This window comes from Nycticebus coucang, chromosome 2 (assembly GCF_027406575.1).
Source record: "Nycticebus coucang isolate mNycCou1 chromosome 2, mNycCou1.pri, whole genome shotgun sequence".
Classification (NCBI taxonomy): domain Eukaryota; kingdom Metazoa; phylum Chordata; class Mammalia; order Primates; family Lorisidae; genus Nycticebus; species Nycticebus coucang.
In genome coordinates this window covers 129,803,697-129,829,624 of record NC_069781.1, presented here as the reverse complement: position 1 = coordinate 129,829,624, position 25,928 = coordinate 129,803,697, and the positions used below count along the sequence as shown (strand labels likewise).

At 47.7% G+C, this 25,928-nt stretch overlaps 1 protein-coding gene across 2 annotated transcripts; it reads right to left on the bottom strand.

Moving 5' to 3' along the window:
• Positions 1 to 82: 82 nt before the first annotated feature.
• On the bottom strand, positions 83 to 25,191 carry SYNM (synemin). 2 transcript variants are annotated; one of them, XM_053581794.1, is made up of 5 exons: positions 24,257 to 25,190; positions 16,965 to 17,089; positions 6,086 to 6,156; positions 1,996 to 4,433; positions 85 to 1,137 (listed from the first exon to the last, which is right to left on the bottom strand). In XM_053581794.1, exons 1-5 carry the CDS (start codon positions 25,064 to 25,066, stop codon positions 820 to 822), a joined length of 3,762 nt encoding a protein of 1,253 aa, XP_053437769.1. In that variant the 5' UTR covers positions 25,067 to 25,190; the 3' UTR covers positions 85 to 819. The 2 variants fall into 2 exon arrangements, with proteins under 2 accessions (XP_053437768.1, XP_053437769.1); XM_053581793.1 differs by having other exon boundaries at positions 83 to 4,433; positions 24,257 to 25,191.
• Positions 25,192 to 25,928: the final 737 nt, after the last annotated feature.

Here is a 25,928-nt window from a genome sequence, read left to right as displayed (position 1 = left end):
TGCTGTGAGCCGTGTGACGCCACGGCACTCTACCCGAGGGCGGTACAGTGAGACTCTGTCTCTACAAAAAAAAAAAAAAAAAAAGAAATGATACCCTCAGTGACACCCAATAACCATGTCCCCTATTCATGGGTCCAGTGAAGGAGAAGCTGTGCAAATGTAATTTGAAATGTTATAATAGACTACAGCTGTCCTCTCCATAAATAAAATACTGTATTTTTTAAAGTTCTGCACATAGACAGCAATTCATTTAATTCCATCTGCAACTTTTTCCTAAAGATGAAATCATTTAGCAAAATTTTCTTCACATAAGCAGTCTGCTTATTTCCAAGGATTTCTTTTTGGAAAGACTTTGGAAGAAAATATATTTATTTTTCCCTTAAAATGTTAGTTTATTATTTCTTAGTAGCACATGCAAACAAAATTTACTCTTTAATATAATATTACTTTAATCTGGTTAATGTTTAGGCATCTTGCCCTTAAGATAATTATTGTTTTTAAGCAGATGCAAGCCATGTCTGTGACCAGGTGCAGAAGTGGTAGAACTTTGTCTCCCAAAGTGGAGAGACATTTTCAGGAAAAAGAAGTGTTTTGTAAAAGTCCCAAATCAAATTAAAATGCCAATGCCTTATGAAGCATGAATTTTAAACCTTTATAGATTAACTTTAAAATAAATTGACACTGCCTGGAGAACTTTAAAGAAAGCAAAAAAGGGGGAGGGTTTACAAGTGAGCTTCTCCCCACCCCTTGAAATAAGGCCTTTGTATGTTGGTATGTTACCAAATAAGGTGTCATTTAAAACAAAATATTTTCTGTTCATCAAAACCAATGCCCATCATTCTCCTCCTCATTGTCTAGATAGAGGAGAGCAACTTTCTTTTCATCCGAGATCACTGACCTTTGGTCTACCATTCTCTGCAACTGCACCGTTTTATCAAACTCTGCCTGTGCCTTGCCCTGCTCTCCGTGGACCTGGTGTCCAGCTCCCCCAGGGGCGGTAAAGCTCGCGCTGGCTGCCTGGTCATTCCTACTGTCCGTGTCTCTCCAGGCACCACGGTCAGACATACTGTGATCATCTGCTTCCATTCCTGCCTTTTGTGTCCAGCGGGGGGTGGCCTCTATGTGACTCACATCCATCTGAAAGGTAAATGAAGTTTCTTTGGGCCCCAGGGCAATGTGCCTTAGTGTTCCACCGCCATCCACTAAACCACCCAGCTCAAGGGGGTCTGCTGAACCAGGAAGAGGACCTAGTTGAATGTGCCTAAAGGATCTGCTAATGCCCGATGTCACTTTTGCCTCTGACATGTCTTCCACATTATCGTCTTGAGAAGATTTGGAAATGACCCTTTGGAGGGCACTCTTTTCAGTCATTAGGGCTTTACCCCCCAATGTGTAACTACAAGTGGCCTGGGTCACATCTGCCGAGCCCTCTCTGCAGACAGTGCTGCTTTCTGAAGCACTAAATTCCACGTGCTGGGGGACTGGCCCATGGTAAACTATCTGCTCAGTGGTTTGATGCCTCTGGGGTTCAATACGGACACGTCTGATGGACATGTCATTCCCTGGGAACTCTTCTGTGGGCACGGAATCTTCAGTGACACCTGACTCCATTCTGCCTGGAAGTGGGGCTACAAACTGGATTTGCTCAGTGAACCGTCCTTTAGGGCCTAACTGAAGGTGCCTCACGGAAGTGTGGATACCCACTGCCTCTTCCCCTGCAGAGGAATCACCAGCCTTCCCTGCCGCAGAAATGGGACCCTGAAAGGTAATTTCCTTTTCAGCATGAAACTGGTTGGGGCCATATGTGCTGTGCCTCCCTGATATGTCGGGAGTGTCTGTGGAAAACTCTGCTGGGCCTACGTCTTCTGTGCCTCCCACCTCCTGACAGGCAGGGGCAGGGCCTTGGAAGAAGGCTTCTTTGGATGCTTGACTCTGATGGGGACCAGACACTCCGGTGAAGCTCACTGCCTGCCTGAGGTTACCTCCCCCACTTACCTCCACCACTCCTGTAGTGGGTCCTCCCTGCGAGACTTGCTCAGTCCTCCAGATCTCAGTGGGACCTAGTTTAATGTGCCTTACAGAGTGACTCACATCCTCCAGCACGTGTGACTGAGCAAAGGCCCTGGGGCTGCTGACTTCTACAGTGGCTGACACTGGGCCGTGGGAAGCGAGCTGTTCCCTGCTGTCGGGGGCCCCGCCAGCTCCCCCACTCTCACCAGAGGCGCTGTACAGTTCCCTGGTGGCCCATCGCTTGATGCCAACAGCCGAGGCCTCCACTCTGCCTTCCCTGCCTGGGCTTCCTGGTGCTGAGCCATGTCGCTTGGTCAAGCTCTCTAGCACCACTGACTCCACGGCTTTCTCTATTTCTCCGGCTTCATCTTTGCTCAGCTCCTCCAGGTCTAACTGATCAGCATCCACAGTCTGAGAGAGGCTGACTTCAGCCACCAAGGACACAGAACCACCACCAGAGGTCTGGACTTTCTTTACATCGACTGAAACGCCCCCTGACTCACCCAGTCCCTCTCTAGTTAGGGCGGACAGTTCTTCCTTCATGCGCTCCGGAAGGGTTTCTTCCAGCTGCCCGATCACCTCCACAAGCTGGTGCCGGGGCTCCTTGTAGGACATGCCCTTGATGGAGGTGTGGAACTCATGTGGTATTTTAATCTCCTTTTCAATGACTATTGGTTCAGCATGAAATTCACCACTTCTAGCTTGTTCTTTCCAGTGAACAGAACTTGCATCCCCTTCCAGAGAAGGTGCTGGAACATCCAGGGGCTGCACAACCTTCTCACCGACCTCATCATCCCTTTTTTTTCTCCTCCACGTCCCCTGCACAATTTCATCTTGCCAAGAGTACCTGATGGTGGATTCCTCCTCGATGTGGATCTGCCCGTACACGGAGCTGTCATCTCTATCATGGTCCCCAGGGTGTTCATCTGGAGTCGACACAAAATAACTCTGCTCTCCCTCTGAGTCACCTGCCTCTGTCACTTCTTCAACGTGAGCTACCTTCTCCTGAGGCTGCCTGGTCCTTTGACGTTGAGTAACTGAGAATGTGACGTCGGTTTCTTCGTAACTCTCCTCTTCCTCAACAAGCCCCTTGGCGCCGGGAGACATATCATCAACCTCCTCCACCTTGAATGGGACAGAGAACACCTCTGCCTTGTCACCAGCTAGGTAGCTCACAGGCTCTTCCACGATCTCCACATTGACCACCTTTGCTCTCCCCTCCTTCCCTTTCAGACCTCGTTCGATTACATCTCCAATCATCTGCTCAGCTGATTTTCCTTTCAGCCCCACTTCCTTAATATCCTTGCTTAAAAGGTAGTCCAGGCCAGCCTCATCGGAGACATCAACATCTTCAGTCAGTTTAGACTCCACAACTATTTCGGTCTTTGTTTTCCTTTCACCAGGAAGCTCTCTCCTCTCCATGTAAGTGACTCTTGTGTCTGGAAAAGAATTAACAGTTGCTTCTGTATCTGGAGACTGACTAAACTGCTTAAGGATGCTGGTAACGATGTTTTCTGCTATGGTTTCTGTCATGGAATCACCTGTCAGAGAGCTGGTGGTATCACCAGTGCCCAACCTGAACCGTGCCTCTCTGGTGTCCACCTCTCCACCTGTACCTGCACCGTCACCAGTATCCTCCTTTCCTGGCATCTGCGTCTGCAGACTTTTAGGGGACGTCTCTGGTATGCTGTCCCGGGATACTTCTACACTAATCGGCACCTCTCTTTCTCTCACACTCTTCTCCTTCAGTGAGTCCTTCCCTTTAGCCCTTTCCCTCATTTGCTGGCTCTCTCTCTCTCTTGCTTCTTTATCTAACTTTGTCAGTTCTTCCCATCTTAAATTTCTCTCCTCTGAAGCCTTCTCTTTAGAATCAAACATTTTCTCTTCTTGCTTTTTTCTGATGGTTCCTGGTTTGCTTCCTTCTTGCTCCCTTGTGGTTCTCACTTCTGTTTTCTTTCCCAAAGTGACAGTCCTCTCATTTAACTGAGTGCTTCTGGGAGCACCTGCTGCCACGTTGTCTCGCTGTGACTCCTGGGCAACTGTAGTATCTTTGGCTAAGTAAGTGGGGGCGTCCCTTGTATCTTCAGCTTTTGGTCTTTCTGTGAACGTTTTCACTTGAGTTTCAGTATCTCTTAAAAGACCATAGGTTGGAGAAAAAGTTCTGAAGCTGGTTTGACCATTGACAATTTTTCTGTAAGAATTTTCGTGCCAGGTAGGGGCCAGGGAAGGGTATTCCGAGCCCCTTTTGGCAGCACCTCCAGTAGACATTGTTGTCTGAGATCCAAGGTATCCGGACCGGTGGGAGTAGACTGCCGAGCTGGGAATTGAACTTGCCAAAGTTGCTTTCTGCCTTGAGAACAGATTTCTTTGATTTTCCCTTTGTAATACTGAGTCAGTATATTGATAGGCCTTGCTTCTGAATTCTGTAGAAATTGAACAAACAGTTCGTTAAAATGATAGACATTATTACTTTTTTTCACCTTTAAACATTGTTACAGGTCAAATCCCATCCCATCACACAAAATATATACTATTACCACAGAAAGGACATTATAAATACACTATTTTCAGTGCCCAAATTATCTTTTGTGAGTTTTAAAAATCCTATTACAGTGAAAGGCAGCACAACAAATACTTTAGCCTAGCACTCTTCCCCAGTTACTGCTCTGAAAATACTCACTCACTCTGACAAAAACATCAATGTTGACAGAAAGCACAGCACATGTGCAGAAAACTCAGAGGTGCTAGTTGTTTTTATGGCTGAAATTTCACAATATTAGGATATTTTGAGATCATTCATTACTACTTTGTTGAGATAAGTTTATTTTACTTACTTCACCAGAGAACATATAACTACAAAGTATTTAATTACTGAATACCAATACCACAATATAACCCCTGTTTATATGCTGTTATTTTTTACTGATTTCTGTATTAGATCAAGTATTAACAAAATTAATAATTTTTACACTTCCTAAGTTATTTTCACATTGACAACCTCCTCATTTGTAAAGATGCTGCTACAGAAACACTACAGGTTTTGCCTTTTTTTTTTTTTTTTTTTTTGAGACGAGTCTCACTCATATGCTCTAGGTAGAGTGCTGTGGTATCCCAGCTCACAGTAACCCCAAACTCTGGGCTCAATTGATGCTCTTGCCTCAGCTTCCCAAGTAGCTGGGACTACAGGCACCCACCACAATGCCTGGCTAGTTTTTCTACTTTTAGTAGAGACAGGGTTGGTCTCAAACTCCTAAGCTCAGGTGATTCACCTACCTCAGCCTTCCAGGGTGCTGGGATCACAGCCATGAGCCACTGCATCTGGCCCACAACTTCAATTCTTTTATGTCAGTTCTGCAGTTACAGAAGCATGGGCCCTGTCCTATAGTTGGCCTACACTAAGGCAATCCTCAGAGCACCTGGGCACATTTTCCTGAGCTGCACACACCAGCCTAAGGTTGAGGAAACAATGTAATTCTTCCCATCCCTGCGCTGGTGAGGCAGCAGGTTCCAAGGTGCTGACCACCTGCCCTTCAAAGCCCTGCTTCCCTGCACTTGTGCTACAACCATAGCTCTTTGATCTGGAAAGCAAAAGTGTCCCTTCCCAGGAACTCTTGTGTGGTAACTAAATCCACGTGTACTTTCTCCTCACCATTCTTACTGCTCAGTGCCATCAGCCCCTCTGCTCCTGCTCCATGTTGGCTAGGAAGCACCCCCAAACGCATGAGTTTATCAAGCACTTCTCCGCACTCTTATTTATATCATAATTGAAATTATGTCCCATTAAACCAAAATGTATTTGGTATATAAAAGAGAGATGAACTACTGTTATCTGAACACCATATCTAACTCCTGTTCTTCCAGATAATTGGTGCTTTACTATCTATCCATGAAATGAACAATTCAGATGGAAAGCATTTTGTGTTTTAGACACAGGGACCCCCTTTGTTGCCCAGACTATAGTGCAGTAGCACAATGGTACTGTGGCCTCCCAAGGCGCTGAGATTACAAAAGTGAGCCACTGTGCCCAGCCTGGAAAGTATTTTTAAGTTAAATAATTAGCCTTCCTTTCATTTACCTGGTTGCACATTTTCAGCATGCTCAGTCCAAATCAATATCTCTGGATTGCTTTCTCCTTCCAATAAGGCCCTGTAAAAATAATTTTTAAAAGTAATTCATTAGGAAATTGAAATGTCAGAATGCCCCGTGTGTTAGGATTCATGTCGGCAGAGTGGCTGGGGCAAGGCTGCACCATGGGGCTGGCATGCCCACCCACCAGCCTCAGCAGACCTGGGCCAGGCTCCCCTGCTCTGCTCACTGCCACGTCCCAGGCACCCAGCACCGAGCCTGCCACCCAACAGCTGTGTGGCCAGTATTAGCCGAATGAACAGGAAGAGTGGGCAAGGGCCTCGGCAGCACTGCACAGCCAAGCCCCTCTAGAAAGTCCTCCTTATCCACGGCAAGGAAAGCTTAATCACCAGGGTGCTTGAGAGAGGTGGGCCCAGGAGGGAAGGGCAGGTAGAGCCTGGCTTCTGTGGGAAGCAGGCCTGTGCGTGGGCATGTCACTCTGGGCTAGAGGGCTCAGAACAACTGCAACCCCCAATGGGGTCTTTTTGGAGTCAAATTGGGGGCAGCCTGCAGAGGGCCGACTAGGAGCAGCGCAGGGACTGACACTTGTTTGTAAGGCAGCTGGACTGCATCTTTGATTTTCGAAGTGGGTTCCATGAGGACATCTTGCAGCTGACAAAAAGAGGAGAGACAGAAGGCAGATAGGTAGAAAAGCAAAAGGACGTACGCAGACCCACTCCTCCCCACATCCAGGCCTCACTCCGTCCACTGTGGCATCTTATTATCTCCTTTAATAAAATGATGAAAAGTACCCAACTGGGTGATTTCTTTGGCTAGGTCTAGCTCCAAGATTCTAAAATTACACAGTCTTCATTAAGTGGATATTCACATCTACCACTTCAGAAGCCAGCACTAAGGAGAGAATGAGCCTGTCATGGTTCAACAGTCATTTGGTTGCTAGAGCAACATGTGAAATCACTAACTCCGGTTCCAAGAAATACACTGTACATGGCAAAGGGCACCCAGACCAGAGCCCACTTGGAAATGCTGATGATACTAATGAGAGCTGGGCAGAAGGTCAGAGGAGGGAGCCCAGATCTAGCCAGGACTTGGCACTTCAGGCAAACTGCACCCTGCCTTATTTCCATCCATTTTAAACGTGGTGATCCCCATGAATGTGAGAACCCCGTGAGCAGCTGCAAGACAGCAAAGGAGGCCAAGAGGACTTTTCCCGGAGGTGCACACAGGAGGGCCTGCCATGGCAGCTGTGACTACAGAGCACACACATACTGACGCGGGAAGTCAGGGGCCCTCCGGCTTCACATCCCCGGCCCTCCACTCAGGGCGAAGGCCAGGAAACAGGACACCAACTCAGTAAGTCCCACACCCTCATGACCAAGCACTTTAGTTTCCAGGAAACAAATAGTTCCACTGCCCAAACGATTATGAGGTCTGCATGGTATGAGGAATGTTCAAGGTGAAAGCCAGACTCTCAGAGTCTGCACCCCAGGATTACATCAACAGAAGAGAGGGAGTCCTACAGCTAAGGGAGCCTGAACAGGGCATGGGGAGATGAGCCATGTTCTCCTTCAGATCCTCCCCAGCCAGCTCAGCAGTGAGCTTCAGGCACCACAGGCCTCTCCCTTAACCTGCCTGAGTGAGGACAGAAGGTGCCTGTGAGGAGCTCAGTCAACAGAGGTCATCACTGACAGGTCCTGGGGGTGCAGTGGAGTTCATGATTAAGAAGATCATCCCTGAGGGAATCCAAGGAGAATGTCCTGTTCTTCTTTCAGGAGAAATCCAAAGCATGAAGATATTACTGAGTTCAGGACCCTGAGTAGTGTGCTATGGTGTGTAATGTAGGGCACAAGGACGAGACATCCCCACCACCACCCATCCCCAGGGCCCTCACTAGCCCTAGCTGACACCAAGCACCACTGTCGCACTCACGTCTGTAAGCTGCACAGTTTGAGTTGCCCCATACATGCCTCTGGTCAGCATCCTTGCTCTATAGTCAAGAAGACAGGAGCACTGGTGGTGCCGGTAGCTGAGCTGTCAGGGCACCCACCACAACACCAAGGGTGGCAGGTTCGAACCCAGCCCTGCCCAGCTAAAAACAACAATGCAACTGCAAGAACAACAAAAAATAGCTGGGCATTGTGGCGGGTGCCTATAGTCCTAGCTACTTGGGAGGCTGAGGCAAGAGAATCACTTAAGCCCAAGGGTTTGAGGTTGCTGTGAGCTGTAACACCACAGCACTCTACCAAGGGCGACATAGACACTGCTTCAAAAAAAAAAAAACTGCCGATGAGAGGCCAGAAACATGATTTCCTCTAAAGCTCTTCAAGGGTCATTCTTAAGGAATAGACTAATACAACTTTAAGAAGTGCGTAGAGTGTTCTCTGAGGCTGCCATCAAGCCTGGTTATTTTGAGAGCAGTGAGGGAAGCGTCCAGCCTTCAAGCCATGGAGACTGAAAAATGCCAACCCCCTGAGTCATGGACTATTCCTGAGCATTTCATACAGCTCATAGGTTGGCGGCCCCTTCAGCTGGAAAATAAGCAAACAAGTGCAGGAAAATTGAGTCTCTGGCCCTATTAGGGAGTCCAACCCAAACCCACAGTGGGGAAGTGAACGGTGATGTGGTCTCTGGACGGGCTCCAGGCCCTAATGGGCCACCTGAGTCCTCATCAGGCACTGAGGCAGGGCTCTCTGTCTGGGGTAGATTATCCTAATGGCATTTCTGGGCATGTCGACTGTGATTCAGCACTGTGGGCACCACACCGCCACACTGCACACCACCCCCATTTAAATGAGGACAAGAAGGAGGAGGGGCAATCAGAGGATGTTTCCAGAAGGGATGTCTATGCAGAGCCTGCTGGGTCCTAGGGCCAGTGGATGGTTCACATGGTGCTTCCCAACTAAAACTAGGTGGAAAACCAGGGGGAAGAAAGGGAGATGCTGGAGCTGGGAGGAAAAAGCCTCAGAACTGCCTCCCTCAGCCTCGTCACTGTGCTCCATGGAGGGGGAAGCTCTGGTCTGGGGCCCCCTTGGAAGACAACAGGATGGGAGGTTAGCAGAGGGGAGACAGGCAGGATTCCACTCATGTGACCAGTACAGCAGCCTGAATGAGAAAGGCGCAGATGGCCTCCAGCTTTACATGAAGCCAAGGAAGTAACAATGCCGGGCCATTTCTGGTGACTCCCTCTGTGGCCAGTATTAAATCACATCCCCAAAGCCATCTCCATGTCAATATTAGAGGCTGGAAAAAAAGTTAGATGATCAACAGAGAGACCAAGTTACTCCTAAAACACACACAGGAAGCACAGGGATGGTTAATGGAGTAGGCTCCGGAGTCAGGATGTCTGGACTCAAATCCCGAGCTTGCACTTCATACTTCTGTGACTCGACCCTGCGTGGCTCAGTTTCTTCTATGCTGAAATGGGGAGCATTCATAGGCTTTTGGTGGCAGTCAGGTGATTAAGCAAGCAGGAAGGTCTTAGATCAAGGGCTGTCACAGAGCAAGTGTTCAATAAACATCAGCAATATCATGTTCATCACCACCACCGCCACCTCTGCCTTTCACCACTGTGGAAGGAAACTGATTTTCAGCTGAAGTGGGGCAAGAGGGGGAGAGAGGCTGGTCACCTACGCTTTACAGTTAACTGAGTGTTCATTTGTTTATTTGGCCTCAGCCACGTGTACCAGATGATCATCTCAGTTACGTATGCTTAAAACTACAAGTTTTTATTAATTTCAAATATTTTATCTAGTTACCAGGTAAGTCTCCATGTTAAAATAGTTTGTTAATCCTTCAAAAGAAAAGTATGATTTAACTTTTTTTAAAAATGTACTTCTGCAAGATCTCGAGAAACCCTTAAGAAATGTTTTCCTTTGAACAGACACACGAAAAGAATGGGTGACTTAAAACCTAACGGAGCCGCCAGAAAATGTCATTAGAATGATGGAATTATAAACATTCGGAGTCACCCAGGTTGCTACCCTAGTAGCCCATGTTAGCCTAGAAACCAAGTCCTATTTCCCTCAGTTAAAAAACGTTGCTTCTGCTTACCGGGGTCGCAGAGGACACAGTGCCTTCCCCACAGACAAGTAAGTGCATCTTTTGAGGTTGTAGTTTCCAATTTAACCTTTTTAATGGCCTTTTGCCTTAAAGATCCCAGGCAGTAAATGAATCTCTGCATTACATTTTCATATCTGGCTAAGACTGCCTTCAGGATTTGTCTTTGGAAAAATCATTTTGGCACTGCTTTCCTTTTTTTCTTTCTGGTGAGACTCGGAACAATTATTACATCCTTCCCCTCCCAACAGAAACAGACGAAGCCTCCATCGTCTGCCTTCCAGCTCAGAGACCCAGGATGGGCCTCTCAGTTTTGGTGGTTTCTGCACACAGTTCCCCCACCCCCCAAGCATTGTTGCTTTTGTTTCGATTTTGAGGAGGGATGTAGGGCAATGTAGAGCCCTGTGTAATGTAGGGCACAGGGATGTCTCGTCCCTCTGCCCTACATTACACGCCATAGCACCCTACTCAGGATCCTGAACTCAGTAACAGCCTCATGCTCTTTCCACTGTATTTTCTAAGAGTGGATTGCAGACGACTGGACTCTATTTTGAGTGTGTGCATAGGCAGGGGCTGGGGAAGGGCTTTTGGAGGACTTTTATTTTCTAACTGAGCTTCTGTAAGTTCTCTATCTGTAACATCTGGACCAGATCCTCACATCGGCAGTGAGAGGGGTTGGAGACATTGCAGGTTCTGGATAGTGCTATGTTTTCATCATCTTCAGATTATCAAGCACTTCTTCATAAGCACCTGCTTTAGGGAGAGGGCTGTGTGCTGGGTGGCCTAGCCTGCAGCAGCAAGTGGCAAACAGCACATAGCTCACCTGGTCTCACCCAAGGGCCTCACAGCTCCTTGGGCTCCAGGGCTACTTATACTAGGTCCTCATTGCCCAAACTCTGGTGACTAGGGGGAACTCCTTAGGCCTCCCTGCAGCTGCCCAGAAGAAGCCCCTTCCACTCCCAGCCTCCTGCACTCCTGATTGCAGCTGCCTCCCCCACCACATGGCACTGTCCCTGGGACTGCCCCTTGCCTGCCATGGGAAGCCCCAGTACAGCTGCCTGGCTTTGGAAGTCCCCCACAATCTGCCTCCTTCCCAGACCTCTGCTCACTCACCTTGCAATTTCCTCCCTGCACTTGTTTTCTCATCCAAACTTGCCCACGTGGAGACCTTCCTTGCTTCCCTTCTGCCAGTCCAATTCCCATCTCCCCACTTCCCCCATCTTCCAAAGGCCCAGCTCAATGAACCCTACATCCTTTGGAAATCTCTCCTCAGCACCTTGGCCCGAAGCCCTCTATCCTGTCGCTGAGCCATCGTTATGTGCCCCCACTAGGTGGCAATGAACCATCTACAGCACCTCCTTGAAGGGCGCGTTCTAGTCTTTTAGCATCTTATTTGACTTTTTTACCTAAACACGCCAGGTCCTTCCTGCCATGTGAACGCCTCACTTTCCACCTCTACCTCTCCCGCATGTCTGCTCACACCTCCCGCTTCTTTCAGGACCCTGACCAACCTCACGGCCCTCCTGATTCTCACACCCACCCCTCTGGTCTGGTCTTTTGCAGCATTTCTTGTTTCCTATCATGTAAGAGGCTACTTAGGTCCATGCTGCCTTATCATGGCCCTCAACATTAAGGCCACACTGACCATACCTTTCAAGTCCCCTGAGCCCAGCAACAAACCCTGCATCCCCAGCATCTCTGGAGCAGCCTGAGGGCACAGATCCCAGCTCACAAAATACTCAAGGCTTCACAGCTACAGCTCTTGCCCATTTTTCATCTTTCCTTCCGTGGCAGGCCCCCAAAACTGAACTACCCAGGGACACCCAAATGCCACAAATGGCCACAAATCCATCCTCAGAGCCTCACCCAGGCTATTCCTCCCACTACCTGAAAAGCCCTTCCTGCACAGTTGTTTCCTGGCTTCGCTTCCCTTCCTGTGAGTGCTGCCTCTTCTAGAAGGCCCTCCCTGCATGCTTGGTCCACCTCCCCATGAACCTAGCACGTCACTATTCTAGAGCTAAGCATCTCCACCATCTTCTGCCCACAGTGTCCCAGTACACCAGCCCCTTTCTGTCTAACTCAGCAATCAGCAGGGCATGAAGGGGGAAAGCCTTGACTTAAGGCCTGAGGTTTAAATCTCAGCCTTTCTACATACTAGCTGTGTGACCTTTATCACAACCTCCTTGAACTTGAATTTCAACACATGCAAAATATACCTCTTTGGTGACGTTATGAGTCAGTCTACAAAGCACTTGGCACATGATAAGTGCTGAGCACAGGGCAGCGGTCATCACTTGCTATTCACTAACAGCCAGAGGTATGGGCAGCTATTTTGGAATGCACCAAAAAATAAGATGGGTGATGATACCAAGGTAGACCATCATGAGATAAAGCAAATTCAGTAAAATGTTCATGCTGGTGGGTATAAGAGTGTTAATAATTCTTTCAACTTTTCTTATGTTTGAAATGTTCATAACAAATGTCAGGAAGAACTAGACAGACTATTTTGACATAATTCTACAAAGTAAGACTTAAAGGAATGAACACCTCTGGGGTATTCAGGGATCCTAATTCCGTCCAACCTGAGTCACTACTTTCTCTAAAGTGTGTTCTCTCCAGGTGGCTCCACAGGATTCTGTCACTTTAGGGAGGTCAGATGTAGCTCTAGAGCGACAGCCACACAAGACTACAGACAAGACTGACACATGTAAACTTGAGTATCATCCTGACTTCTTCCTCTATCCTACATTAATTCATCCTTTGTCTTGTCCTCCAGGCTGCCACTGAGACAGGCCCTCTGAAGACAGGCGTGTGCACACGGTATCACCCGGAATCCAGAAGGTCCAGGTTGAGTGTGAGACTCTGCATTTCCAACAAGCTTGCAACGTCTCATGATACCAACACCCTAAAAGCAGTGAGGCTCTGGGCAGTGGTTCTTTACACTGGTCATCCAAGGAGGTTTAAACCACCGTGCGTGAGGCCTCCCCGCTCTAATCTAGTCAGAATCTCTAGCACTGAGAGATTCCCAGGTGCAATCCAGGCTGCGAATGACCCTGCACTGTACCTGAGCTTCTCCCCTCTAATCACTCAGGGCCAGTGCAGTGAAACTCACACTACAGGATCACACATCAGATGGACAAGCACCTCCAGCCCCCAACTACACCAGTGCCAGCCTGCAGGACCATGTCTCCTCTTCTCTCTGTACCCCGACCCAAGTTCAGCCCATGACTCCTGCTCATTGCCACCTGCAACCCAGGAGGAAGGGGCGGGGACAGTGCTGCCTGTCCTCTGGTATCTCAAAGTCTCATTCTCATCTTTTCCTGCCAGGTGAGGGACCAGCATCTTCCCTGGCCACAAACCGGCTGATCGGTGAGGTGTGATACCAGCCTCCACCTTGGACTCTCTAAGGTTTGCTTTGTTTCAGTTTTATCTTATGTTTAGTTTATTCAACTATACAGGGTATCCATATAGTTTGTGTGCAATCTAAAATAGTTTAATATTTATTTATACACTTATTTATAAATTACAAGTATATATTTGGTAACTATAAGTATACAATTGTATTATTTTATGATAACTTTAATGTTTCTCCTTAGACCAGTGGTTCTCAACCTTCCTAATGCCGCTAGGTATTTTCATTGTTACAAAGGGGTCGCCACCCACAGGTTGAGAACTGCTGCCTTAGACGGTTACCAGGAAGGACCAAACATCTGGGTTGGGAAGTGCTCTGGACTTTTAAGAACTGGACTCAGAAATTCCAGCAAAATGTGCCTTCAGCATTAAAAAGCCACAGTCCCTTCTCTTACATATGAGATGTTAAATCAGATGGTCAACTAAGCAGTTTGAGGAACAATGGCCAACCACAGGTGGGTCAAGCTTTGTAAACAAACATCAGATGGGCACTTTGGTGAAAGATGAAGGGTCTGAACAGCGACACATTTTCACACCTGTCCTCAGAGTGTGAGCACCAGCATAGACTATACTGAAAAGAGTCACATAAGGGATGACAAGGGCTTATCCTCAAGGCATTCACTGGTGATTAAAAAAGTTACAGGTCTTTGGTTTATATACAACTAAATTGGTTCTGTTCAACTGTCTGTATGTCTTTTCATCTATAGGCATCTCCCAGACTAGACCTGCAGCACTGGCAGACAGGGGTTGGGAGGGAATACAGTGATCCCAGCCCCTGAGGCTGAGCAGGGTGGGTGGGCAGGCTCCCAAAGGCAACCTCAGTTTCTCTGTACAACCTGGGCAGCAGAAAATGGAACACTGAAATCAATCACTCGCTCCCCTGAAAGCAATGATGGCTCCTAAATTCCTAGGAGATGGCAGAGTCAGGCCATAACTGGGTTAGGGAGATGCCAGAGACGACAGAAGCAATCAACTCTGTCTCTGCTGACTGACAGTGGGCAAGAACGGCTCAGGCTGGGTGCCCCTGACAGAGCTAAGCTGGAGGGGCTGGAAACGCCCTACCGAAAAGGCAGGCCCTGGACTCCTGCACGTGATGCCCAGCAACACAGTATGCCTTTTCAGGACAGAGAACAGCGGGTAGGGCAAAAGGGGAAAGAAAAGGGTTCAAAGTCCCAGAGAGACAAAACACAAAATAAAGGTCTCCTGATTCTAACCCAAAGAATTATTATGGAAAGGAAATGAGAAAATCTAACTGCCTCTGCAGGGAAAGACTCACTGGACATGAGGTGCCTTGATGCAGATGCCAAAGTCAGCCTTCTGGGCCTCCCTGGCAACTGTTCCAGAATAGCACCCACTTGGGGGTTGCTCCCACCACAGCTTCAGTCTATGTGACTAACAAGAAGCTGTCCCCCACCCTCCAGTCCCCTGCACATGCTCTAGAGAACTTTATCCCTCTGGCCAAGGATGGGATCCAGGATACGCATATGACCCCATAGAGCCAGAGAGCTGGGCCCTGGAGCTCCGAGGGGATTGCTGGGAAGAGGCCCTCTCCTTCGAATAAGGGGACATGGCTGAGTGGCCCTAAGGCTAGAGCTACTCCGGGGCCCATGTAGTCACAGGCTGTGAAGGGCCCAGAAAAAAAGAGACTACACAAAGCAAGGACAGATGGCTGCCAACCTCCTGTACCATCTGGACCGGCTGTGTCTGAAACTAAGGACTCTGTCAGGTATCTGGGTAATGAACTCCTTTTTTGGCATGAATCAGTCTGAAAAGAGTCTCCTTCACTTGCAGATGAAGAAAAATCCAGATTAATATTTTCTTGCCCAAATAAAGCCTCAATGTTTTCAAATTTTCCTTAATCAATAAGTTTAGATCATCTAACTGAGCATGTGATTCAATACCCTACGGATTTAATTTTGCCATTGTTCCCCCATGAAATTTCCAAGGAGAATGCCAGGGATGGACCTTTGGAAGGACCAGCTGGCTGATGTCTCCTCTCCTCTCTCTCCCTGAGCCCTGACCACCAGTCCTCTCTGGAGAACTTAGCCACAGCTTGGCTCTCAGTTGGGGATCCAGAAAAGTCCCTGCTGGCTGGGCCCCAGGACTACCTCTCAATTCACCTCTTAGCAACTTCCCTGGGCCCAGGCTTCCTCTTCACTGATAGTCACAAGCACTGTCATTAATCCTGGCTGATGCAAAGCTTCTATACGATAAAGACAGTGAGGCCAGCCCAAGGCAGCAAAGTGAACTAATGTACCAGCCGTTAGTTTAATGGACATCAAAGCAACCCAGGGCACTCTGATATTCTTAGAACAAAAATCATGATCAGAAGATTGTATAGGCAGCCTACAAAGGCTGCTGAACTAGGCCTGGACTTTGCCCCTGCCCTGCCCCTACCCAGGGGAGCTGATTTCCTTCTTATCCTCTCCAGGTCCAACTCCCTCACCTGTTGAGGACAGTGCCACTGGAACATGGCATTCACAACATGCCTTCTACTCTCGGCGGAAGCAGTCTCCCAAGCATGCTCACCCCTTCCCGAGACTTATGCTCACAACCCTAGGAACAAAGCAGGCACGGTGCCCTTTTCATATGGCTTGGTGGGTAAGGCACAGGTCTGGAGCCAGTTCCGGCTGGCTCTGTTCCTCACCAGCCTACAATCTAGGCCTTCAACTATAAAAGTAGTGAGTGGTGCCCACCTCAGGGGGTGACTGAGAACAGAGACCAGCAGCAAGGAATTAAGCACTGTGTGTGCCAGGCAGTAAGGGTTCCATAATGTTAGCAATTATAATCTTTCTTTCAAGTGGGAAATCCTAGGCTCTAAAAATTCCTGCCCAGAGGACTTGATTGTTTTCCTTGCCCTGCCCTGCCCAGCACCTAGCCCCTTTGAGTGCTTTGTGTCCTTTTCATGCGGTTGATCAGTATCTAGATAAACAAAGCCAGTTGCCCTAGAGTACCATGTCAATCTCTTGGCAGAAATGCAGTGCTTCAAGGCCAAACCCATGCAGGGTGGCATCAGAGCCTGGGATTTGAAGCACAGTAGAACAGGCAGACAGACTAAGACTTCCTGGGCCCAAATCCTGTCTCTCTAGTTTTTAGCTCTGTAACTTCTCTGAGCAAAGCTTGTTCATCTATCAACAGTTTCTAGTTTCTGGGATCCAATATGATGACATATTAAAGCTCTAAACCAGGGCCCAAAACATACAAGCCAGCTAAGGGTGAAGGTGTAAGGGGATACCTGCTGGGTGGTCTGAGCAAGGCCCTAATCTTCCTCCTCCTCCTCTGGGCCTTGGACTTCTTGCCTGGCCATACCAAGGCCTGCTCTCTGCTTGTCACAAGGCCACGGGGACTCCCCAGAGGATGATTTCCCTGGCTTCAAGGCTGACTCTACACAGCATCCTTACCGGTAAGTGGCCACCTCCAGACTGAGGCCAGTCTTCACCTGCAGGAGCTCCTGATAGTCTCGCAGCCGGTCAGCCATGGCCAAGGTGAGGTTCTCCTTCTCATCTTCCAGGCAATAGATCACTCTCTGAAGAGAATAGAGGGGCTTTTAGATCAGAGAACTGGAGCTTTACCGGGTCAAGAACTTGGCACCTGTAGCTCAAGTGGCTAGGGCACCAGCCACATACACTGGGGTTGGTGGGTTCGAATCCAGCCCAGGCCTGCCAAACAACGACAACTACAACCAAAAAATAGCTGGAGGCTGTGGCAGGCACCTGTAGTCCCAGCTACTTGGGAGGCTGAGGCAAGAGAATCACTTAAGCCCAAGAGTTTGAAGTTGCTGTGAGCTGTGACGCCAAGGCATTCTATCAAGGGCAACAGCTTGAGACTCTGTCTCAAAAAAAAAAAAAAAAAACTTCAGGTGCCAAAGGTACAGGGCATAAAAAAAAGATGAAAACCCTCTAAGCTTATTGAACACACAGACATTTGCAAGGATGGTTTCAAATACTGCCTCCCTTCCATACGGAAGATATTATTTTACTGCATATGGACGACTGTGACAGAACACAGGCTTCTCCTGCTTAGGAGTTTATTCAAATCATCCCCATGGTTCAGACATCAGTCCATTTAAGAAAACCAATAAATACATCAACTGGTCAACTCAGATGTACCAAAAATAAGCCAAGACAAGAAATCAGAGGTTCTACAATATTTCAGACAGACATCACTCAAAATTTGAACTAGAATGTCCCCTGCCCCAAAGTCATGATTTCCCCGATGGTAAACAGATAACTGATCTATAGTTCTTTGTTTCATCTAGAAAAGCTACTTTAAAATCATTTGGGGAGACAGATGACTACGGGCCTAAAAGACAATATCCAGACCCAGGTATGAATCTTCTTTTTGAACTGTCCTTGTACAGTGTAGCTAATTAAGGGCTCCCTCGGTGCCTGTCCACACACCCTCAGGCCCTCCATAAGACTCTGCTTGCCCCGGCTTAATTGCCTCAGGCCACCTTCTCTCTCCCAGGATGGGAGATACTGCTGCCCTTGGCACCCGCCCCTGGGCCGGGACCCTCCATACAAGCTGCACCACACCCAGCTGCGGAAGTGAATTGAAAGGAAATGATGATGATATCACTCTCCTGAAAATGTACCATTTCAAGTCAATAATATATTATAATTAATAAAAGCAGTGGCTTCTTTTGTACCATTTTACAGTTTTCTGTCTTCTTCCTAGTGGTTAGTTCCTTTGGGAAATAATCAACCAAGCAAATATTTAAACATTGCAGTACGTCTGCATACTTTTAACTGCTGGTTTGTAATAGGAACTAGCATTAGTTCTTAACATAATTAACTAAACTAACCTATTTGTCTTTGTAGAATTCAAAAACTGCAAGGCAACTGAGAGAGGGAACATACTTTCCTTGTTGATGGAATCCCTTCACCAATGGCTGGTGAGATCCTGAGGGTTCACAATAAACATGGAATGTCTGTGACACCAACGAATGAATGTAACTAAGACCTGACACTGAATTTATCATTTTTTAATTACATGATCAGCATGTAAATAGTTCTGCTTCCCATAACAGTTCTATTTCTATGCTAATGATGGTTGTTAGGTTTTCTTTGTATTAATATATAAAGGATACTAAAAAGAAAAATCAAAATCATTTAGCTTTTATTATTTTTTTTTTCTTTTTTTAAGTTTTTGGCCGGGGCCAGGTTTGAACCCACCACTCCCGGTATATGGGGCTGGCACCCTACTCCTTGAGCCACAGGTGCCGCCCAAAACCATTTAGCTTTTATTTTTTATTTTTTTTTTCAGCTCTTTTTTTTTTTTTTTATTAAATCATAACTGTATACAATGATATGATTATGGGGCATCATACACTCACTTCATAAGCAAAGGAACAAATCTAAGAGCAACTGGATAATGTCCCAGGGTGGATATATGTTAACAGACTCCCTTTATCTGTTATTATGAACAGATAAAGAGGTTCACCAGAGAAGAGAATTCACCAGTGTTGATGTAAGTGAGAGAATTGCCAGAACTTAGCCACAACCTTCAAGTGTTCTATAGTTAAGTCTCAGTGTTAAAATCTTATGTTTCTCTAATTTAGAGGGATTATAAATCCGGAAACAAAGTTATGATATAAAATGTGCAACATATATATCACTTTAGGAAATTTGCCTAAATAGTAAAAATTAAAAATTTATAGTAATTTATTCTTTACAAAAACGTTCAAGTGTTGTTAAACTGTTTAGGAAAAAAATCAGATGAACTCAATTCTCTGACCACTAACCTCCTAAGCAGGTCAAAATTTCCCAGGTTTGTCAAAGGGTTACGCAAGAAAATTCTCTCTCTTTCCAGAGAACAGAGGTCTGTACCCCATGAAATATAAAAAGGAAAATCAAACTGTGTTTAAGTTGACATAAGTACAGTTCCAACCACATTTCCACATGAGTCAACTCTTCCTAAATTGCCAAAGGAAAATTAGCCAGTTTTGGAAGTAGGAACGTAAGACTTGTTGGGTCCCAACCAATCCTGCCACTGAATGAAGCTTCAGACTGGGGCCCCACTTTGCCAGAAGTTTAAGCTATGGCTAGGGCAGAGTCAATGGAGTACCCACTAGGAACGCTAATTCTAACCAAAGCAGAAAGTTTCACTTGGTGTTGCAAAAGCCTGGGAGAGAGGTCACCTCCCTATTTAGAGAACTTCTGGGCAGCATCACAACCAATGATGAAATCTAGCTCTGCACCAGGGAAAGCACACTGCTGTTAGTACCAAAGGAACTAACTTTCCCTTAACCAAACTTGAGCTGCCCTTTCTTGAGCAAGTCACACAGACAGGACAGGCAAAGCTCACAAATATCACCATCACTTAGAATCTTGCATTAGTTTGAGATGCCTCTTAGATACCCAACTGGGATTGTAAAATATGACTTGAGTTCAAGGTGCCAGAGCTGTAAATACTTAAATTAGCACTTCATCAGTGCTTATTGTTACTAACACACTTGATTTTTTTGTCTAAATGAGATTATCACACTATTTAAATCCCCTTGAGTTATAATGAGAGCATCTCAAACAAACAGGGGAAATTTGGCACTTTAGGAAGAGCTGACTCACATGGAAATGTGGTTGGAGTGGAAATGTGGTGGGGAGTTTTCCACCCAGATCCCCCTTCAACAAAAATGTACCCCCTTCTTCTAGTTGCTCAGGCCACAAGCCCTGGGGTCAACTCCAATTTCTCCCTTTCCCCAACCACATCCAATCTGGTAGCAAATCCTGTTGGCTTCAACTTGAAAGCAGGTCCCCTCCTCAGCCCCCTCACTCCCACTCCTGGTCCAAGCATCCAGCACTTCTAGCCCAAATAATCACACAGTCTCTCAACAAGGTCTCCCTGGCCCCACCCTGCCCAAAATACTCTGTTTTCAACACAGCAGCAAGAGTAATTCCCACTAAGACTATAGGTCCCAACTCCTCTCTGCCCAGAACCCCCTAGCGGCTTCCTACAGTACTCAGAGCAAAAGCCCAAGTCCTGTAGTGGCCACTCTCCTCCTCCTTCACAGGACCCCAGCCACAATGGCATCCTGGCTGCCAACACCCCCCACCCCATAGCTCCATTGTTTCTACTCAAGGTCTTTGAGGTAAAGGGATTTTCTCTATTTTGTCTGGTAATTTTTTATTGCTATTTCTCCAGCTAAGAAGAACCAAGCTCAGCACACTAACCCCTTAATAGCTATTAGACAAATGAACTGGATGTATACGACCTGTGAGCTACCTTCATTATTCCCATTTTTCACAAATGGAGAGACTGAGTTGCAGAAAGGTTCCCGCCCAGAGAGCAGCAAAGTCAGGATCCAAGCCCAGGCAGGACAGGTACAGAGTTCTGCTAGCCACACGGCTATTCCCATCCCCCTGCCAAAGGAAGGAAAAGTTTTCAATCATGTTTTGGGCGGTTGGAAGCCTTTCACAAACAGCTGGCCTCAGCACCTAAGACACAGATTTTCAACCAATGTGTACACTGATGAGGTGTGAGGGGATCTTAGGTACGTTGTGAAAATTTTTAAAGATCATTACTAAATTATTTTCAAAAGAAGCTGAAAGCATAGTACATATATTCCTTTTTCTTCTTTGCTCTTTTTTTTTTTTTTTTTTTGATCAACACAATTTCAGTGTGTCATGGAAGTTTAACTACAGGTACAAATGTGCCATAGAGAAAAAAGATTGAAAAACACTGAGCAAAAACCTCAGTGTTAGAGTTGACATAGATCACATGTCATCAAGTGTTTTCTGAAGCTCCTTCCTGTAAGACTGGGTATGTTACTCAGGCTTCAAATAATCTAGATCACATATGATATAATAGGAACCTGGATGTCAGTTCAGCAAACTTTTCTTAGATAAACCTAAGGCACAGGGCAAGCCGACAAATATCGTCTTACATGCAGAAGGCACAGAAGCCATCTGGGAAGGAGTTGTTTTCCCAGAAGTATAGTCCAAGGAAGCATTTTTTCCCTTTCAGCTGCAGAACAGGGCTAGCGGCCAGGGAGAGGCTGTATACGGGGACCACCGACTATCCACCCAGTTGGAACTGTGTCCAACTCCAGTTCCTGCCTCCAGGTAACAGGGAGCATTAAGCCACATGGAACATAGAAAGTAGTACATGAAAGAGATTTAATGCTACAACTCTTCTGACAACGGCCAGCTTAAAGGGTCTAAAAGCATTTTAGGACTTTGAGAGAGTCTTCTGGACTAGCCCTTAGGAAAGGCAATTATCATTATTCTACAAATGCAAGAAAATACTAGTTAAAGATTTCTTTGATAGAACAGACAAAAGAGTGGAAATGTTGCCCAGTGGTTAGGTCCTCAGGCACTGGAGTCTGAACTGAACTCTGGCTTAGCTACTTACCAACCAGATGGACTATGTGCCTCAGTTTTATCATCTGTAAAATGGGGCTAATATTATTAGTACCCACCTGCTAAGACTGGTGTGATGACCAAGAATGAATGCTTGTGAAGGGCTTGGCATCTGTGGTACCTGGCAGACACGAAGCACCTGCTAAAGACTAACTCTTAATAATGTGACATTTATTATGGAATACCAGTTAAACCAGATTTTAGGCTTTTTCAGTCTCCCTAGCCCCAGAGTGAGCTTCTGTAGAACCTGAAAAAATTACAAGTCTGGGGTTAAATCAGTACTTACCCATTAACATAATTTCTAGCATTTTTTTAGATTTTTTGTTTGAATCTTTTGGAATGCAATTTGAAATACTGTTGCTTTAAACTAACTGGGGAAAGATTCAGGATATGGCCAACATTCAGTACCAAGAAACCTCCACAAATTGGAACTGAAAAAAAAAAAAATCCAAGTTCTTACTAACATTTCTCTTGTTCTTTACTTTTGGAGGAAAGAGGTAAATTCCACCGAGAAAGGCATCACTGGATAAGAAAGAGAGTGGGGTCCTGGTCCCCGGGCAAGTGTGACCTCAGAATAGGTACTTCCCCGTGGTCCCTGCATCACAAATCTGGGCAGTGATTCTAACTGCACTTCCAAATTCCTGCCTCTCCTCCAGTTAGAAGAACTCTGCATTCATCTGTCTCAGATTTAGGGTTCCACTGGAAATTTCACTGTTGGGGAGAAAAGATTTTGCTTGCTAAAAAAAAAAAAAAAAAAATGGGGACTACAGTTTCAAGGTCTGAAATGAGCCAACTGAGCAAATGGCAAGCATTTAGTTCACAAAGCACGTCTCAAAGTAGCATTTTCCAAACCCGCTCGTACAGAACAGGCCCTTTGAGGTGGTAGTTAAGGCTCCCTACAAAGGGGTGCCCTGGGCAGTTAAGTGTGGCAGACATTTTTTTTTTTTTTTTTGAGAGTCATAATACCGTTGGTTAAAAAATCTGTGAACACCTGCATTAAGCTCTTTAACTTTCACCCTGTGGAACTCAACACCCTGGCCTGGCCTCTGTCACTGAGGAGGAACACCAGCACACACTGCATCAGTCCCTGTCCTTGCTCCACCTACAGCAAAGCCCAGACTAAATACTTCCAAAGATGACAAGGCGGAGGCAAAACAAAACTCACAGTTCAGAAGATTAAATCTCAAACAATTTAATACCATATTGTTTTCTATGATTTCCCATCTGGTCTCTAGCTGTTGAATACTGAAACTCTAGTCCCCTCCGGGGGGTGGGGGGGGGCTGAGGGACAATCAGTAGATCTTTGTTGATTCTTTAATCCTGCCGCACCACCACCACCCCAGGCATTTCATACCATAACCCCATGCTCCCTTCACTTCTAGCTTTCAAAGAGCACAAAATCACAGCCTCAAATCTTTAACTCACAGCTACAAACTGTTCTTTTAAAGTATTTCTGAAATTGCACAAATATTATTTCAACTGTCTTCCTGAGAACTACTGATAGCATAACTTAGGAATATTTCCAATTCTAGGTGAGGCTGGACAGGGCAGGGGCCAAACACTAGGACAGGACAGGACTGGACTGGGCATATCACAAACCAGCCGCAGGTTTTGCCCTGTTGGTGTCAGAGGGGTTGTTTCTCTAAAACAGCAACTTTTTATTACTCTGCACTTGTACTAACATCCTGCCACAGGGCCCTGCTTTCCCACGTTTACACTACCCAGAGATTTGAAGTCAGCCTTGTACTATGTGCAAAGTATCTCTGATCAAGCTCTTTTCTGCATTGTGGTAGCTGCCCCTCCCAAGAACAAACAAAGCAGCCGCCCAGGGAGCCACAACCAGTTCACAGCCACAATCATTCTGGCAAAATAAGAACCGTTTTAGAAAGCAATCCTGAATTTTCCCCTGAGGAGCCCTCTAGGCGACAGGTCTGTCACTTTTGGAAGTCAGAGAGCTTTCATGTTTGACTTTTAGATCTAGATCTACTACGTCTAGGAAGCGCAAGAATTAAAAGAAAACCGAGAGCAAACAGGGGCATTTGTTAGGATGCACCCAGTGAAGTCAAATTCTAAAGAAACCGACGACCTAACAATGTGACAGGGACGGAGCTATCCACTGGGACCTGCCACATGGCACTCGTCCACAGAGTGCATGGGACCATCCGACGGTGCTCTTCTTCCAGAGCTAAAAAGATGTCAGGACCCTGCAGCAGCTCAAAGTAAGGTGGCTCCAGGCCCATCAGGGATCTTCCGGGCGGGCCCCGGGTGAAGCCGCTGCAAGTCCCCATCCGCCGCTGCCCCATCCCACCACGTAGGGCGCGACCCCGCGCACCGACCTGCCGCTCCTCCGCCTGTAGCTCGTACTCTTCCCGCATCCGCAGCAGCTCCTGCTCCAGGCGCGCGCGCAGCTGCTCCAACTCCAGAGCGTCGCGCCTCAGCGCCTCCGCCTCCTGCGCACACAGCCGCGTCTCCTCCTCCGCCCGGAGCCGGCTCTCCTGGCCGCGCCGCAGGGCCTCCTCCAGCTCGCGCACCTCGTCCTCGTACAGCTGCACGGTCTCCCGCCACGACTCGGCCACCAGCAGCGCGTAGCTGTCGTGCACCTCCCTCAGGCGCCGGGAGGGCTCGGCGGGGCCGGCAGCGCGGGCGCGGTAGTGCATGGTGAGGCCGGCGGCGCGCGCGCGCAGCTCCCGCACGTCGCGCTCGTGGGCCGCGTCGAGGCCGTGGCGCTCGGCCTGCAGCCGGCCCAGCAGCGCCTCGAGGGCGGCGCGCGCGCCCAGCGCCTCCTGCAGCTCCCGTCGCTGCGCGCTCAGCTCGGTGTCCAGGCGGCCGCGGGCGGCTCGCGCCTCCGCGTCCAGGTGCTGCAGCTCCCGCAGTTCGCGTCGAAGCGCATCGCGCTCGTTCTCCGCCAGCGCCGTGGCCCAGCTCAGCTCGTCCAACTGCTGCCGCAAGTCGCGCGCCTCCTCGGCGAAGCGGGCCTGCCACTCGGCCCACAGGCTCTCCTGCCCGCGCCGGCCGCGCAGCTCCTCTTCGAGTAGCAGGTTCTCGCGCTCCAACTCCCGCACCCGGCACACGTACTCATAGAGCCGGGCGTTGAGCTCCTGCAGCTCGGCCTTCTCCGCGCCCGTCTGCAGCCGCCAGGACAGCATTTTGCTGGATGTGTGGAGCTCTCCCGGCCAGCCGGTTCTCTCCTGCCTTGGTCTTGTCCCCTCAGCCACGCCAGTCCGGCCCCGCCACCGTCTGGGAGGCCAGCAGTCTGGGGAGGGAGCTGGACAGCCGCGTCACTTAGGGGACGAGGAGGGCGGAGTGGGCGCGGGCCACGGCCTCCAGCCAATCAGAGCGCGGCCGGACGCGGCCAGTGTGGTCGGACAGCGCCCCCTGCCGGACATACTGAGGCGTCGCGCGCTGGGCTACCCAGCCCAGAACTCGGGTGGCGTTGTAGAGAGATTGGCCCGCGGGTGGCTAGTTCCGCGGGGCAGGGCTCCGACAAGGGGAGTCGGAGAAGGGCTGCCTATTGCTGCGCCGTTACGCGTATCTAGGGCACCCAAGTGACCTAACTTTCGTGGATGGAAACAGAAGCTGCCACTGAGATGCTGAGTTGCTGTGATACTGGTGATTTACCAAGGACTTCTCACTTGAGGCCGTGGAGGTTGGGGAGTTGAAAAATGATACATACTGGGAGAGCCAAAAAATGTATACACATTTTAAGAGATATTGTTAGAAGTAAAAATCAATCTCTCCCAAAAAGTGTAAATGCAGGTAAAATGGATGGGTGTGGCATGTCTACTTGACCAGTTAATAGTACCTTCAATTCAAAAAGTATCTTCAAAAAGTAATACATGGACAACATCTCTTGAAGTTTGTATACATTTTTGGCACCCTCTATATACATTTATAATATATAATATACACATGTAGACATATACACATTAATCTCTTTAACTTAAAGCTTAAGTACATATCCATATGCCAGTATTTCAGCAGTCAAGACTTCTCTTGATATAGGTTGAC

Coding starts and splice junctions, on each gene's coding strand:
- SYNM (XM_053581793.1), bottom strand. CDS start 25,066: ATGCTGTCCTGGCGGCTGCAGACGGGCGCGGAGAAGGCCGAGCTGCAG. Junction 6,157..16,964: donor CTGGAGGTGGCCACTTACCG/GTAAGGATGCTG, acceptor TTATTTTTACAG/GGCCTTATTGGAAGGAGAAA. Junction 4,434..6,085: donor TGCTGAAAATGTGCAACCAG/GTAAATGAAAGG, acceptor CAATTTCTACAG/AATTCAGAAGCAAGGCCTAT.